Consider the following 16,090-nt stretch of genomic DNA (forward strand, 5'->3'; position numbering starts at 1 on the left):
AGCTATAAGAAGTATATCAGGCCCCATCTGCTGCCATGAGCGTTGCTGTCCTAGCCTGTTTGACTGTCGTGATTGTTGGATGGTCATCTGTTACCCTACCCTATGTCCACCCTACTCGGGGCTTAACTACGCTCTGCTCTTGGGCCAGCGTCCGGAGTTTTGTCGCTTTTTTGCCTGATCTGACGGACTGAATCTGGTGCTCATCAATTTGGCTATAGTCTAATTACGAGTCCCTCAGCAGGTCTAGTCATTTTTCTCCGGCCGAGTACACCTTTTAACCCTTTTCCTTTCCAGTACCCCACCCTTACCCTTGTTTGTCTCTTTCCCATTGTGTCCTGGTATGGCTTCAATCATGATTGGGGCATGTCTACAGGCACTGTTTTAGTCGTGCCTTGAATTAGTACTAGTGCTTCATCTAGGAGGTAATGACCTCGGGAAGGTGCCTCAGTTGGATCTGCGTAGCTGGATCTTGGACGATCTTGCCGCCATTAGCGTGGCCTGGCCCGACTGCACTATTGTGTGGTCCTTTATTGTTCCCCGGCTTAGTTGGAAAGGGGTTAGGAATCCTAGGGCAATTGATGAGTCCAGAAAGAAACTTAATGCGGCAATAGCTCGGTGGGTGATGGCTTCCGGGGGGGCAGTGGTCTCTCATGAGAGGATCAGGTTTGGGCATAAGCACCTATTCCGACCTGATGGGGTTCACCTGGTTGATGAGGGCCTCTTTATGTTCCTGGAGGATCTGTTAGTGGGCATTGAGTCAGTGGTTTAGATGGTGGCGGTGCGGGGTATTCTGTTAGACACCCCGCTTTGGCGGGAAAGAACTGCAGTTTTTTTTAATAAATTAGTTATATATATATATATATATATATATATATAGGTTTTGAGTTTTGCATACATGGCTTGTTTTCGGTGCACTCACCTCTCATTGGCTTAGGCCTGTTGCTGTAACACCCGTGTCGGGGTCAGCGACCTCACCCGGAGGGGTGGGTAGTCAAGACGACAAGGTTGAGTTGGATACCGCTTGTTATGAGTTAGGCCAGTTACGTTTGTAGTTGGGGTGGAGTTTAGTTAATAGCCGTTCTTTCTTGGCCACCATTAATTAATCAATCAATTCAACAACAAAAATTAGTTTAAAAGTTTACAAATAAATCAGTTAACAAGTTCTGCCAAACCTAAGTCTCCGAGTCATTATTTCAGGTTTATATAAGTGATAAGGTTTAAAGTGTTAAGGTTGAACATGCTGAAGAAGACGGGTAAGATGATGGGAGGTTTAGAATAACGGAGTGCCTGAAATAGGCATGTAGTGGGTTAAACCTCCCCAGCTGGTGTCATCACTGGCATGCATGTGACTCGGGGATCCTATAGGATAAGGGGGTTTGGCTAAATGTGAAGGAATATAGGGGCAGGAAGGGGAGGAGGCTTCCTCTTCTTCCTGCAGAAATTCCCGCCCTCCCTCCCCATTGGGTTAGCTGTGAGGGTGGTGGTTTTTGGTGTTAATCGCGTTAGCTGATAGGCGGGAAAGAACGGCAGTTTTTTTTAATAAATTAGTTATATATATAGGTTTTGAGTTTTGCGTACATGGCTTGTTTTCGGTGCACTCACCTCTCACTGGCTTAGGCCTGTTGCTGTAACACCCGTGTCGGGGTCAGCAACCTCACCCGGAGGGGTGGGTAGTCAAGACGACAAGGTTGAGTTGGATACCGCTTGTTATGAGTTAGGCCAGTTCAGTGGCGTAACTATACCTCCGCAGCCCCCGCGATGGCGGGGGGGCGCAGAGAAATTGGGGGCGCCGCCGGGGGGCTGCGGAGGTATAGTTACCTGTGGTCTTCGTCTCGCCCGGCTCTCTGCCGGGACCTGCCTGACGTCACGGTCCCGGCCGGCTCCTGCTGCAATGAAAACTGACTATTATAAAATGGCTGCCCCCATACTGCAGACAGTTTTCTGTCTGCAGTATGGGGGCAGCCATTTTCTAAGAGTCAGTTTTCATTGCAGCAGCAGGAGCCGGCCGGGACCGTGACGTCAGGCAGGTCCCGGCAGAGAGCCGGGCGAGATGCAGACTGCGGGGACAGGTAAGTGTAAGAAGGGGGGGTCAGGTTAGGTGGGGGGGTGGCGGGCGGCGGCGGCGGGGGGTGGGGGTGTTCGAGGGGGGAGGGGGGCGCCGAAAAACCATCCGGCGGGGGGGCGCTAAAAACTTAGTTACGCCCCTGGGCCAGTTACGTTTGTAGTTGGGGTGGAGTTTAGTTAATAGCCATTCTTTCTTGGCCACCATTAATTAATCAATCAATTCAACAACAAAAATTAGTTTAAACGTTTACAAATAAATCAGTTAACAAGTTCTGCCAAACCTAAGTCTCCGAGTCATTATTTCAGGTTTATATAGTAATAAGGTTTAAAGTGTTAAGGTTGAACATGCTGAAGAAGACGGGTAAGATGATGGGAGGTTTATAAGAATATTTATATATAAGGTTCTAGACAGGGGGTAACTAGACCTTTTGGGGTGGGATGGATGCATTATCAATATGAAATACATTCTGCTAATCCAATAGGGATAGTCCGGAGGAAGTGGATGCGGTCCACGAAACAGGCGCTCTTCACACCGGCGTAAGGGCTGCTCCCCCTTAATTTGGGGGTGAAATATGGTTAGAATTGTATGAAAGATGCCTGTATTGCAACTTGAGTTATAGGTGAAATGTGTTAAATAGAGAGCATATGATGTGGAAGGGGGTGTGTATTGTTTTGTTTAATTAGAAAGCGGTTACAGAGTAAGATGTACATTGATAGTGTGGAGGGTACAGTGACATTTGTGGGTGTGTGGGGTGTGTGTGCGTGTTGTTTAGGTGTGTGTGTGTGTGTGTGCAATAGTATAGTCGGGTGTTTTTGAGTCAGCGGCTCCCCACTGGCGGAGGTCACGACACAGGAAAACAGCAGGCTGGGTAGTGATAGGGGTGTGTGGGCATACGGGGGACTAAAGAGGAGGATGGGGGACACTGTGCAGCTTCTGCCAGTGGGTGAGGGTCCAGCGTGGCAGCACAGGAGTACAGGACGGTGGCCCTGAGTCAGTGTCTCCTCCTACTGGGTGGGAGTTAGGGTGCATGAGAGCAGGAGGCTGGGTGGTAAAGCATGATAGGGGAATGTGGGAACACCGGGTGAGCGGGTCCCTACTGGCGGAAGTTACGAGGCAGGAGAACAAGAGGCAGGGCAGTGATAGGGGTGTGTGGGCATGAGATTTTTGGCTGTTGCAGAGTAGGGATGGCCATTGGTTGCAGACACCATCGATGGTTGGCATTGATGGCGATTTTGCACCCTGCCATCGATAGTAAAAAAATATTACTTGGATAATCATCGATTGTTGTAGCTATCGATGGTCATCCATTATATCTGGACAAGATTATATAACTAAGCGCAGGAAACCAGCAGTTTGTCCGTGCTGCCGTCTAGAAGGGATACTCAACCCTTCTTAGAAAACAAAAAGAAACTACAAAGGTAGACGGCGCAAACGGACACACTTAATGAACCAATTTTGTTAAAAATAAATATATATTATTTATTTTTTCAATCTCAAAAATAAAATTCATCTGATGAAGCCGCTGACACCTCGTGAGGCGGGGAAACGCGTCATAGACGAGTGCCGTTGTTTGGGAGACCCGGAAGCCGCAGCAGCAGAGAGTTCCAGATAAGGCTGGTGAGATTGGAGACACAGCGCAGCCGGGAACCCGCTCGAGGCATGGGCATTTAACCCCCACAAAGTGGATTACAAATTACAGCACATTCTGCAGCGACAGGAGAATAAGTATAATACTCCTTTTCTTCTCTGAATTTACTGATACTTGCTAACAAGCTTGTGTGTGACTGAGCTACTAACCAGTGATAAATAAGAACCACTGAGTGCCAACAAGCTTTTATGTGACTGAGCTATTAACCAGTGCTAAATAAAAACCACTGAGTGCACATTGGAATCTTTCCTGAGGCAAAAAATAGGCAGCTAGCCTCTCCTAATAATTGCCACTAACCCTTGCTGGACAGAAAAAATAACTAAACGCTTATTTATGCCAAAGTTAAGCTAATAGCCACCTAGCTCTATTTTGCTCTGATCCAAGGCTATATCACACCTCTGCTGGATATCACTCAGTGAGTGATTGGTGCTAACTTGAAAATATTGCAAAATTATGTCATTAACATAGGCGCCGATTCCGTGGGTGCTCCGGGGCCTGAGCACCCACGGAAAATTTTAAGCACCCACCAGGCAGGCCTAGGGTTACCACCCTTAAGCACGGAGTCCGGACGGGAGGCAGTCATTTGCCCTGTTCCTCCTCCCCCCTCCCCGCTGTGGCGCTGGTGATAGCTGCGATCCGCCTCGGTGGCAGGGCAGAAGTAGAGAAGACACCGGGTGCGGTGCAGCACCAGCAGTGGGAGAACAGGACTTAAAAAAAAAAAAGCCCATACAAATAAATGGGAAGCCATTCATTGGCTGAGACCTCTCTCAGCCAATCAGCGATTGGCTGAGAGAGGTCTCAGCCAATCAGTGGCTGCCCATTCACTATGGGCTTTTTTTTTTTTTGAAGCCCTGTTCTCCCACCGCAGGTGCTGCACCGCACCCGGTGTCTTCTCTACTTCTGCCCTGTCCATCGCGCACACAGGGGGGGCAGAGGGAGGTTGTTTCATGACCCGCTGCGCATCGGCGGGCCGCCGGACCTGGCAGTCGCAGCAGCCAATCTGCACCACCGAAGGGAGGAAGGCAGCTACGGGAGCTGAGGTGCAGAACTCCAGCAGCAGGTGGTACTCAGGAGCAGCCGGGGAGTGCAGGTGTTTAAATCTGTATGACCACGGTCAGTGTTATTCTTGGCAAAGTAACAGTGTCAATAGTCACTGTTATTGTCTCGGTTGCTGGATTATATGTACATTTTACTATTTATTTGATTTAAAAAAAAAATAATAATAAAAAAAAAAATTGGTATTATTTTGTGGCCACGCCCCTTCCCGTGAAGCCACTCCCCTATAAAAAAACTTGAGCACCCACCAGCAAAAACATAATTCGGCACCTATGGTCATTAATGTTTATGTGTGTGTAATTTTATGTAATTGATGTTTTGATCCTTGGTCTCACCGGCCGGTAAATAAATAATATATATATGTATTTTTAACAAAATTGGTTCATTAAGTGTGTCCGTTTGCGCCGTCTACCTTTGTAATATCCATTATATCTGACTGAATAGGCCGTGGGTCAATCAGAACTCGGTGGCGGGACTTCCGGGTGTGGGGGGGCGCAGCTATGCTCCGTGTCCCGGCACCTTAAAAAATGTGAATCTTGATCGGTTCTCCTTTGCCATCGATGTAGGGAAACCGTCTGGTCCTCCCACATCGATGGCAAAAGTATTCAACATCGGCCATAAACTATCGATGATTTCAAATCATTGATGGTCAATGGGCATCCCTAGAACTGGAGGAGGGTGCGTACAGTATGCAGCTCCCGGCAGTGGGTGAGCGTCTCCTCCCACTGGGAGGGAGTGAGCGTGTATGAGAGCAGGAGGCTGTATAATAGTGGTATGTGGGCAAGACATTGATAAAAGTTGTGGCGCTGGTGCAGAGGACCGTGGGGGTCACTTCTGGCAGTGGGGGAACCTGCAACGTGGCAGCCAGGGCCGGATTTCCTACCTAGGGGCGGCACCTGCTTGTGGCGGTACAGGATCCCCCATTCTCACGGGGGTCCGTGAAATGCGGTGTCGCGGGGGTCAGCTGGGCGGGGGAAATTGCAGGAAGGGGGCGCGGGGGTCTGCAAATCGTGAGAGGTGGGCGGGGCGTGAATGGTGGGAAGGGGGGTCCGCAAATTGGCAAATTGCGGGAGGGGAGTTGTGGGGGTCCGTGAATCGCGGGAGGGGGGGTCGCATGTCCGACCCTGGTCGAAGTGCTGTGATAGGGTATAAAGCAGGGTCAGATCCTGGAAACTCCAGTGCTCAAAGACCAGGTTCTGACCAGGGTTTTGGTGTTAAAGGGGTAGAAGTAAGGAAATGTGTTTAACTAAAGAACGGTTACTAACAAAAATTCTTACCCTTACAGAAGACATAATGAATGAGTCATCCTCATTTCTTTCAGCCTCGTATTCATATATTTATCCACAACTTCTCACATCTTTGTGAGGATCTGTGTTTAATGTTGAATGACTACTTCTGGAGTCTGGTGGTAGCCACCCCCTCTGTCAGAGGGGGTGGGGCCTAATGATGTTATCCTATGTTTAGCTCCGCCTCTATGCAAATGTGGCACTTTCTTGCACGTGGGCCGGGCTTAAGGCTAGAATTAGCTTGGTTCCACCCCATTACTTCCCACCTACTTCTCTTCAGGCATCTCCCGGAGAGGAAAATATCAAAGTAATAAAGTAGGTAAGTATGACTTTATGTAGCAAACTGCTTCTTGCTACAATTTGCGGATGCTAAAGGCAGTAATATTAAATTATAATTGAAATGATTTTGTACCTTATACTTTTAAATGATTGTCTATAGCAGGGCTGGGCAACACCGGCCCTCCAAATGTTGATGAACTACACATCCCAGCATGCCTTGCATCAGTTTCAGCATGGCCACGTAGCAAAACTAATGCAAAGCATCCTGGGATGTGTAGTTCACTAACATCTGGAGGGTCGGTGTTGCCCAGCTCTGGTCTATAGTGTATACTTGTACCAGACATTGCTCTGCACTTTAGTATGAGTAACAGGATCGGCTCTGTTCATTACGCCTGGCAGCACATAGGGCTTGCTGCACACCTTGACCTGGTTAGCAGGCTTACTATTATTTTCCATGAGCAACGCATTGGCTGCCGCACCTTCTTTGCTAATCGATCCATAAGACCGGTGTTTATTGCGTTGTCATGTGACCACTAAACACTGTGATTTATTACCCTGATGTCATACAGTCATAAATAGCACTGATAATGATAACATCTTTTTTTTTGTCTTACTGGCTTTAATAAAGGGGGGAGAGAAGTTTTGAAATAGATAATAAGCTTGTTTTCATTTTTGCACTAAGGGTCTCATTTATGTTTGAAAGTAAGGCAAAAAAGCAAGCAAACAGGCAAAAACTTGCTGCACTGCAGGTGGGGCAGATGTCACATGTGCAGAGAGAGTTAGATATGTGCAATGCTGTACAACTATAATGCAAATGTGGTAGGAGATTCCTCCTGCATGCACCTATGATCCGAGTGCTGCAGCCTAAGATGCAACATCGGATTACCATCAAGGCCATCGGCTGTATTAGTAGCAGCCCTAGGCCAGTCTGCGTAAATCAAACCTTACTTGGACTGGCCATTGGAACTGGTTCCCGGCCATTCCAGGAGGGTTAACAAGTATGATCAAAGGTACATTCTTCATTACAGTTTCATATTGTTTTTCATTTGACAGGCCATTGTTTAACTGATCTTACATTGTACCGCCCCCTATTGGTGACTGTGTGCACTAATATGCTTTCCCACAGAACCTAGCTTCCAATGCCCTAATTAGTGTCCTACCATCGGCGGGACCCCCGGATTTGGCCTCAAAAAGTCCGGGATTTCAATCCCGGGATTGGAGTATCCAATCCCGGGATTTCGAGATTAGACTGCGCATGCGCAGTCTAATGCCGGGCAGCATCTGAGCATTCACTCAGACGCTGCCCGGCTGTTCCCGAATCCTGACCCCGGCGTACAGCCTGCGTAGCATGACTGCGCAGGCCACACCGTCACCGCCCACTCTGATGCAGCCTCTGCTCCTGTGCCCGCCCCCTTCCACTTTTCTCCTCCGCCCACCTACCTCTTCTCCTCCTCCCGCCCCCCTGCCTCTTCTCCTCCACCTGCTGTCTTCTAAGGAGGAGGTGCACTTGCCGGGAGGCACCGTGCACCTCCAAACCCACTCCCGGCCGACCGCCTGCTAATGTAAGTAAAAAGTGCGGGTCGGCCAGTGTGGGGATGTGTATGGGACATGCCTATAGGGATGCCGATCCCGGGAATCCCGGGATTGAGCATTTTTCAATCCCGGATCCTGGGATTGAAAAAATACCCCGGGATTGGCATCCCTAATTCTGACAGTTAGATCAAGATACAGACGGCTCTGAATAGAGGAGATTTAATTATGGCCACACTGTATGTATGCATACCTCCCAACTTTTCGTGTGAAAAAATAGGGACACTCATTTGCATACGCCACGCCCCCTTTTCGGGCGCTCGCGCGGCAAAGCCGCGCGAGCGCCCGAAAAGGGGGCGTGGCGTATGCAAATGAGGGCGCGGCTTATGCTAATTAGCATGCGCACAGCGTCTATTCCACTACATTGGGGGGTCTCCAAACTGCCACCCCCCCGCAGCGGGACAATGCCTGCCGCGGGTGGGACGTCGGGACAGGACCCGAAAATCGGGACTGTCCCGACGGAATCGTGACAGTTGGGAGGTATGTGTATGTACAGTATATATATGTTTATGAAGTGTACCCCTGCCTGTCTGTGCCTTTCCAATGCCAAGCCAGGTAGGAGATGTACACAGTGTGACACCTATTGTGTGTTCAGCTGACTATCCAGGAATGCTCAGGAGATGGGAGTCAGTTTACCCGGATCTATACCTGGAGCCTGTTAATATTTGAATGTATAGTGTTTTGTACGTGGGGAGGGGATGGGAAAGTGTGTTCCTCAGGCTGAGTATGGTATATAGAGACATATATGCCAGGACTGTTAATGGAAATATTGCAATAAAATCTCCAGCAAGTCATCGGGATCTCATTTCTTAGAGGGGCAAGAGAGAGAGAGCTGCCTGGAAACAAGAGTTCCAGGGAGGAAATTGGGGGTGCAATGTACTACTAACGGCAAAAAAATCTTTGCTCAAGTACAAGGCTGCGTACAAAGTTACAGAGAGCGACATTTGGCAGAGCTGGTACCCAATAGACAACACCATCTATAGATTACATTGCCTTATAGAGGCCTGTGGGCTTCTTTACACATAAATCCCAAAGAGGGATCCAATAGGATTCCTTCCAGTAATTCACACGGCAACGGCTGATGGCTGAGCGTGCGCATTCGGATTCCAGGGACATAAATCCGGAAGTCCGCATATGGCAAAGGACAGCTGTAATGGAAAGAGCTGGTGGCACAAATAATCTTCATGCCTATGGTGTTAATGCTCTATTCTATGCTTGCGGTAAGAGGTGGGATGTGTGGTGTTCAAATAGCAACGCTTGATACAGCTCATCCTGGCAGAAGAGGGCGAGCTGGGGGGAGCAAGCTGTAATCTGGGGGAAAAGGTGAAAAGGTAAAAACTGGGGTTAAAAAGAGAGATCAAATTATTCTAATATATCATATTATAAACTAAATACTACTACTTCTAAAACTGAGGCGCTCGCCTTCGGCATAGAGAATATTCTCCTTCTCTCCCTACGGCCCCAATATAAATACGCCTGGCAAACCTCATCTCTACAATATCTAGGTGTTAGAATCCCCCTGCACATTCATGATGTAATCTCACTTATTTATCCCCCCTTTTAGCCCAGTTTACAACTCTCACCAAACAATGGACAACCTATTCCATTTCTTGGCTGGGTCACCTTGCCTCTATCAAAATTATGCTTCTCCCTAAAATTCTCTACTTATTTCGATCTACCCCCTATCTATTCCCTCTCAATATAAATCAACACATTTTATTCTGTTATGTCCACCTTTATTTGGAAAAATAAAAGCGGATGGCCAGAACTTGTTTGTTCAGGTCTAACAGAGGCCTTGCCTTTCCAAACCTTGAACTATATCAACATGCTTCATTGTTAGACCAATTAAAAGACTGGTCACCGTCAGGCCCTGTGAAACCTTGGGTGGAAATTGAACAATATCTCTGTATGGGTTTCCCTCTCTCTGACCTTATTTGGCTCCATGCCTCTGCTAGACCTCTCTCCACCACCCCTGCAAAGCCTGTTTCCCATACACTTCGGGCTTGGGACAAACTCATATCTACATTAGGTGAATTCCACCTCCCTTCTGCTAAGCTGTCACTGTTGGCGGTTTCAAAACTACCGCCAGATCTTTCTCTACGGGGTTGGACAGAGATGGGAATTTCAACAACTGGAGACTTGTATGAAAACTCAGTGCTCAAATAATTTCAACACCTCCAATCAAAATATGATATTCTTGTATTAATGTATTAGACATTGGCTCATGAAGCAGTTTCAGACCCCTCAATTTCCCTTAACCCCCCTCCGTACGTACTATCACAGTTTAAGACCCCCGACCATAAAAATGGTCTATCTAAGTCAGGGCTGGGCAATAGCGGCCCTCCAGATGTTGATGAACTACACATCCCAGCATGCCTTGCATCAGTTTCAGCATGGCCACATAGCAAAACTAATGCAAAGCATCCTGGGATGTGTAGTTCATCAACAGCTGGAGGGCCACTGTTGCCCAGCCCTGATCTAAGTGGTACTAGACTCTTCTCTCCACTCGCAATGAACTGAAACTCCAGGTACAAACCAGATGGGAATCAGAGCTTGGAGTTTCCTTGAGAGACGATGAACGGAACACTGTCTTTCTTAATGTATTTAGTATGTCCAGATGCATAAAAAATATTAAACACAATATTATATGAATATACTACTCAAGATAAAAAAAATATATGAATAAATAATTGAAAATAAAGTGCAACACTCTCATTTCATGACTCCCTCCATCCCACCAACTCCAACCCATGGCCCAATTTGTACTCTAGAGTTTTCCATTTGTATGAGGCTATACCTGGCATTACCCCCACCCTACGTTCCTTTAGACTGTTCTTCTATCCCCTCTTTACCCTTTGTCTTTTTTTTTTCTTTTCACTCTTCCTTCCTCTCTCTCTTTTGTTTTCTTCACTTTAAAACTCACCAATGATGTATGTGCTTTATGTTAAATGCAGAACTGATCTCCCATGTATTATTTATGTCTTTAGGTATTTAAAACTCTCTGCATGTGTTCTAACGTAAAATTTTATTTAATTTAAAATTTACCTAATAAAAATGCCTAAGATAAAAAGAGAGATGAAGAGAGAGAGAGAGAGAGAGCCCGCTTGGAAGAAAACAATGCCACTTTGCTGTTAAAGGGACGACCTGTTATTGACCTTCTCTTACTAGCACAGATAAGAATCGCTGTTGCTTTCCCGGGGTAAGAAAATGACAGTTGATCCATTGTGAGGCCCAGCTACGCCCATTCCTGAGCGGTTATCTGTAAATCAATACTTTGCTGTGAATGATTGCTGCACTCATGACGTTATTTTCTGTACTGCGGTTGTTAGAAGGAATAATGTTTCAATTTGGGATTTGTCTTGGGGAGAAAGATAAGATCTGGGGCAAAAAGAGAGATCCAGAGAAGTGATCTGAAAGCAAAAAGAGAGAATTTGTCATGGACCAACAATCCAGGGCACCCCTGCAAGTCCCCCAAGGCACCCTAGGTACGCATTTTGGGAACCACTGAGCAGGAGGGACAAGTTGGCAATCTAAGGGGAAAAGTTGAGATCTGGGGGTGAATACAGAGATCACAAGGAAAAAAAGAGCGCCAGGGGTGAATATAGATATCGGGAAGATTAGAGAGCCAGGGGTGAATATAGAGATCGGGAAGATAAGAGAGGTGGGGGTGAATACAGAGATCACAAGGAAAAGAGCGCCAGGGGTGAATATAGAGATTGAAATAATAGAGAGCCAAGGGTGATTATAGAGATCAGGAAGATTAGAGAGGCGTGGGTGAATATAGAGATCTGGAAGATTAGAGAGCCGGGGCTGAATATAGAGATCGGAAAGATAAGAGGTGGGAGTAAATATAGAGATTGGGAATATAAGAGAGGTGGGGGTGAATATAATGATTGGGAAGATTAGAGAACTGAGGGTGAATATAGAGATCGGGAAGATTAGAGAGGCAGGAGTGAATATAGAGATCGGGATGATAAGAGAGGCAGGGTTAATATAGAGATCGGGATGATAAGAGAGGCAGGGGTGAATATAGAGATCAGGAAGATAAGAGAGGCAGGATTGAATATAGAGATCGGGAAGATAAGAGAGGCGGGGTGAATATAGAGATCGGGAAGATAAGAGAGGTGGGGTGAATATAGAGATCGGGAAGATAAGAGAGGCAGGAGTGAATAAAGAGATCGGGAAGGTAAGAGAGGCGGAGGAGACTATAGAGATCGGGAAGATAAGAGAGGCAGGAGTGAATATAGAGATCGGGAAGATAAGAGAGGCGGAGGAGACTATAGAGATCGGGAAGATAAGAGAGGCAGGAGTGAATATAGAGATCGGGAAGATAAGAGAGGCGGGGTGAATATAGAGATCGGGAAGATTAGAGAGCCAGGGGTGGGGGTGAATACAGAGATCACAAGGAAAAGAGCGCCAGGGGTGAATGTAGGGATTGAAATAATAGAGAGCCAAGGGTGATTATAGAGATCAGGAAGATTAGAGAGGCGTGGGTGAATATAGAGATCTGGAAGATTAGAGAGCCGGGGCTGAATATAGAGATCGGAAAGATAAGAGGTGGGGGTAAATATAGAGATTGGGAATATAAAAGAGGTGGGGGTGAATATAACGATTGGGAAGATTAGAGAACTGAGGGTGAATATAGAGATCGGGAAGATTAGAGAGGCAGGAGTGAATATAGAGATCGGGATGATAAGAGAGGCAGGGTTAATATAGAGATCAGGATGATAAGAGAGGCAGGGGTGAATATAGAGATCAAGAAGATAAGAGAGGCAGGAGTGAATATAGAGATCGGAAAGATAAGAGAGGCAGGGTGAATATAGAGATCGGGAAGATAAGAGAGGCAGGAGTGAATAAAGAGATCGGGAAGATAAGAGAGGCGGAGGAGACTATAGAGATCGGGAAGATAAGAGAGGCAGGAGTGAATATAGAGATCAGGAAGATAAGAGAGGCGGGGTGAATATAGAGACCGGGAAGATAAGAGAGGCGGAGGTGTGAATAAAGAGATCGGGCAGATAAGAGAGGCGGAGGAGACTATAGAGATCGGGAAGATAAGAGAGGCAGGAGTGAATATAGAGATCGGGAAGATGAGAGGCAGGAGTGAATATAGAGATCGGGAAGATAAGAGAGTCGGGGTGAATAGTAGAGATCGGGAAGATAAGAGAGGTGGGGGTGAATATAGAGATCGGGAAGATAAGAGAGGTGGGGGTGAATATAGAGATCGGGAAGATAAGAGAGGTGGGGGTGAATATAGAGATCGGGAAGATAAGAGAGGTGGGGGTGAATATAGAGATCGGGAAGATAAGAAAGGTGGGGGTGAATATAGAGATCGGGAAGATAAGAGAGGTGGGGGTGAATATAGAGATCGGGAAGATAAGAGAGGTGGGGGTGAATATAGAGATCGGGAAGATAAGAGAGGTGGGGGTGAATATAGAGATCGGGAAGATAAGAGAGGTGAGGGTGAAAGATAAAGAAAGAACATAATGATTTGGATGAGAACAAAAGAAAGAGAGATGGAAGGTGTGAAGTAAGCAGGTCACCAAAGTGGAGTTAATAAAATTGTTTTTGACTTGGTACTAATAAGGCCACAATGAGTATCCAAGTATTGACAATTTTTTCAGCCGGAAATGGACCCGCGAATGCATGATAGCACATAGGATTCGGTATGAAATGCGGTCGGAATCCCAACAGTCGAAATACCGACGGCGGAATCCCGACGGTCAAAATGCCGACAAGGGGGGGCCGTGGATCGCCCCCCCTTGCAGCGGGCCTGGTTGCCTCGCTACACTCGGCACACTATTTTATTCTCCCTCTATGGGTGTCGTGGGTGTCGGCATTGCGGCGGACGGGATTCGCCGTCGGTATTTCGTCCGTCGGGATTCCGAAAGCCGGCCTATTGACCGCATCCCAGCACATGGAATCAGGGATTAGTACACAATCCCATGAGTGATCGCTGCTTCGGTGGCTGTTTGTTGGAGATTATGCTTCTCATCAGGGCTAATAGAACAGCCCCGGTGGACCTATTAGCAGCAGTAAAGTAATGCTGCTAATAGGATACCTAAGACTGAAGTTTTTATTCGGGAAAGGTTTCTGTAGTATTTAGAAATTCATGTGATATTCTGATATTTTAAACAAAATATTTTTTTTTTTTTTTTAACAACTTTTTATTATATCAAGGCATCATTTCAAAACATACAATATTGCTGTGCATTTGAACATTCACTTGAGTACATGCATCACATTTCGTTTAGTACAATCTAGGCATATTAAATACATAGGTTCATTGACGTTTCAGTAATTATCCAATTTCTTCCCATATGATAAGAGAAGGGAGAGAAAGGATATCATCCTATTCTAGTGCCAGCGGGGGATCATTTACCAACAATTGCTCCTCATACCAGCGAGTATTTTTAAAACACTGGTAAAGTGTTTGTTTAGTGGACATGGGCAGCGTTTCCATGTAGCTATTCCATGTTGCAAAAAACTTTTTTGTTCGAGACTCTTTTTGGAGGGAAGCCTCCAACCAGTCCATATGGAATATGAAAAATAATTTGTCCTTAAACATCGCCAGGGTTGGAGATGAGGTTTGGATCCACATCTGGAGGATGGCTTTGCGGGCCGCCGAGGAAATAGCAAGTAGTAGCTTTTTAATGGATCTAGGCGCTCTAGTTTCCTCGGGTAGGATACCGAAGATGGCCCATTCTGGGGTAAGCGGAGTATAGTTTACCAGGTGTTCAGTGGCATAGTCACGGACCTCTGTCCAGAATTTTTTAATTATTGGGCATGCCCAGAAACAGTGAAATAGGTCCGCGTTGGGATTCGCACATCTAACACATTTTGGAGAGTCTAGGATCTGCATCTGGTATCCCCGTGAAGGGGAAATATATGATCTATGAAAGATGTTTAAGTACATCTCCGAGAATTTGGCCATCGGAAATATCGAGATTGATGTCTGTAAAGTTTTCAGCAATGTGTCAACGGTAAGTGCAGGGAAATGTTCTGTCCATTGATTTAGGCCAGTGCGTTGTGAGGTGTAATCTATCAGCTTGTGGAGAAATTTATAGTAGGTAGAGATCGCTTTCTTGGACAAGAAGGGGGCCAGGAGAACATTATCAAGGTCATTATTCCAGTCACTCTCCGGGATGAGTTTAGATAGTTTGTCAGCATATGACTGTGCTTGTATGAAGTTTAGATTCAGAGTGGTTATTATAGGGTAATCTTTAGAGGCATCCCGGAATGTGAGTGGTTTGTGGGTTTGAGGGTCTATCAACTGACCCACTCTGTACAAGCCTGCGTTTCTCCAGTTTGTAAATATAGGCGGGGCATTTCCATCCTGGAATTGTGGGTTTCGTAAAAACGTCAAGTGTATGGAGTGATTTGGGTTCAGATGGTAAGTATGTCTCAAGGTCAACCATAGTTTCCGCACTGACATTAATAAGGGATTTAAATGTACCTCCTGTGGGATGTCTTTGTCCTCCAAATGTAGGAAATTTGTCAGGGAGATACGTGGTAGGAAGCTTTGTTCTAAATTGGTGTTTGCATATGTATTATTTGTGAGCAGCCAGTCCTTAAGATATCTAAATACCGCTGCTTGATTATATATTTTGATGTCAGGGAAATTTATGCCACCATTCCATCTGGGTTGCATCAGTTTGATCATTCCAATTCTAGCTCTTCCACCCCCCCAAATGAAGGTCCGAAACAGTTTTGTAATTGTAAGAACATCTGAGTTAGTGAGTAGAAGGGGCAGGACCTGGAGCTGATATAAGAGTTTTGGGAAGTAAATCATGCGCAGGAGGTTAGCTCTTCCCAAGTAGGATAGTTGGAGATGATTCATTCTATTAAGATCACTAGTGAGGTTTCTAATGGTCTTACTAATATTAGAGGCATATAGGTTTTGAATATTTTTAGGGAGGGTTATGCCCAAGTAGGTTAGACATCCCTTAGCCCATTTCATGGGAAGCCGCGAGGCCCATTTCGGACGAGTAAATCCTTTTTTCAAATATAAGATTTCGGATTTTTCCCAGTTGATTTGAAACCCAGACAATTTTCCTGCTCTACTGAGAAGATCTAAAAGGGGTCGTAGTGAAGATTTGGGGTTTGCAATGTAAATAAGAACATCATCTGCAAATGCAGTAGATTTAATTTCTACGTTCCCTACTCTTA

At 46.2% G+C, this 16,090-nt stretch overlaps 1 protein-coding gene across 1 annotated transcript in view; it reads right to left on the reverse strand.

Moving 5' to 3' along the window:
* LOC146036931 (uncharacterized) overlaps positions 1–16,090 on the reverse strand; it is a 69,780-nt gene that overhangs the window by 33,827 nt on the left and 19,863 nt on the right. The window contains exon 14 of the mRNA XM_083160768.1: positions 14,304–15,257. Coding sequence (XP_083016894.1) covers positions 14,304–15,257 — 954 coding nt within the window. The remainder of the gene's footprint in view (positions 1–14,303; positions 15,258–16,090) is intronic.

The sequence above is a fragment of the Crinia signifera genome, chromosome 9, assembly GCF_055691185.1.
Source record: "Crinia signifera chromosome 9, ASM5569118v1, whole genome shotgun sequence".
Lineage (NCBI taxonomy): Eukaryota > Metazoa > Chordata > Amphibia > Anura > Myobatrachidae > Crinia > Crinia signifera.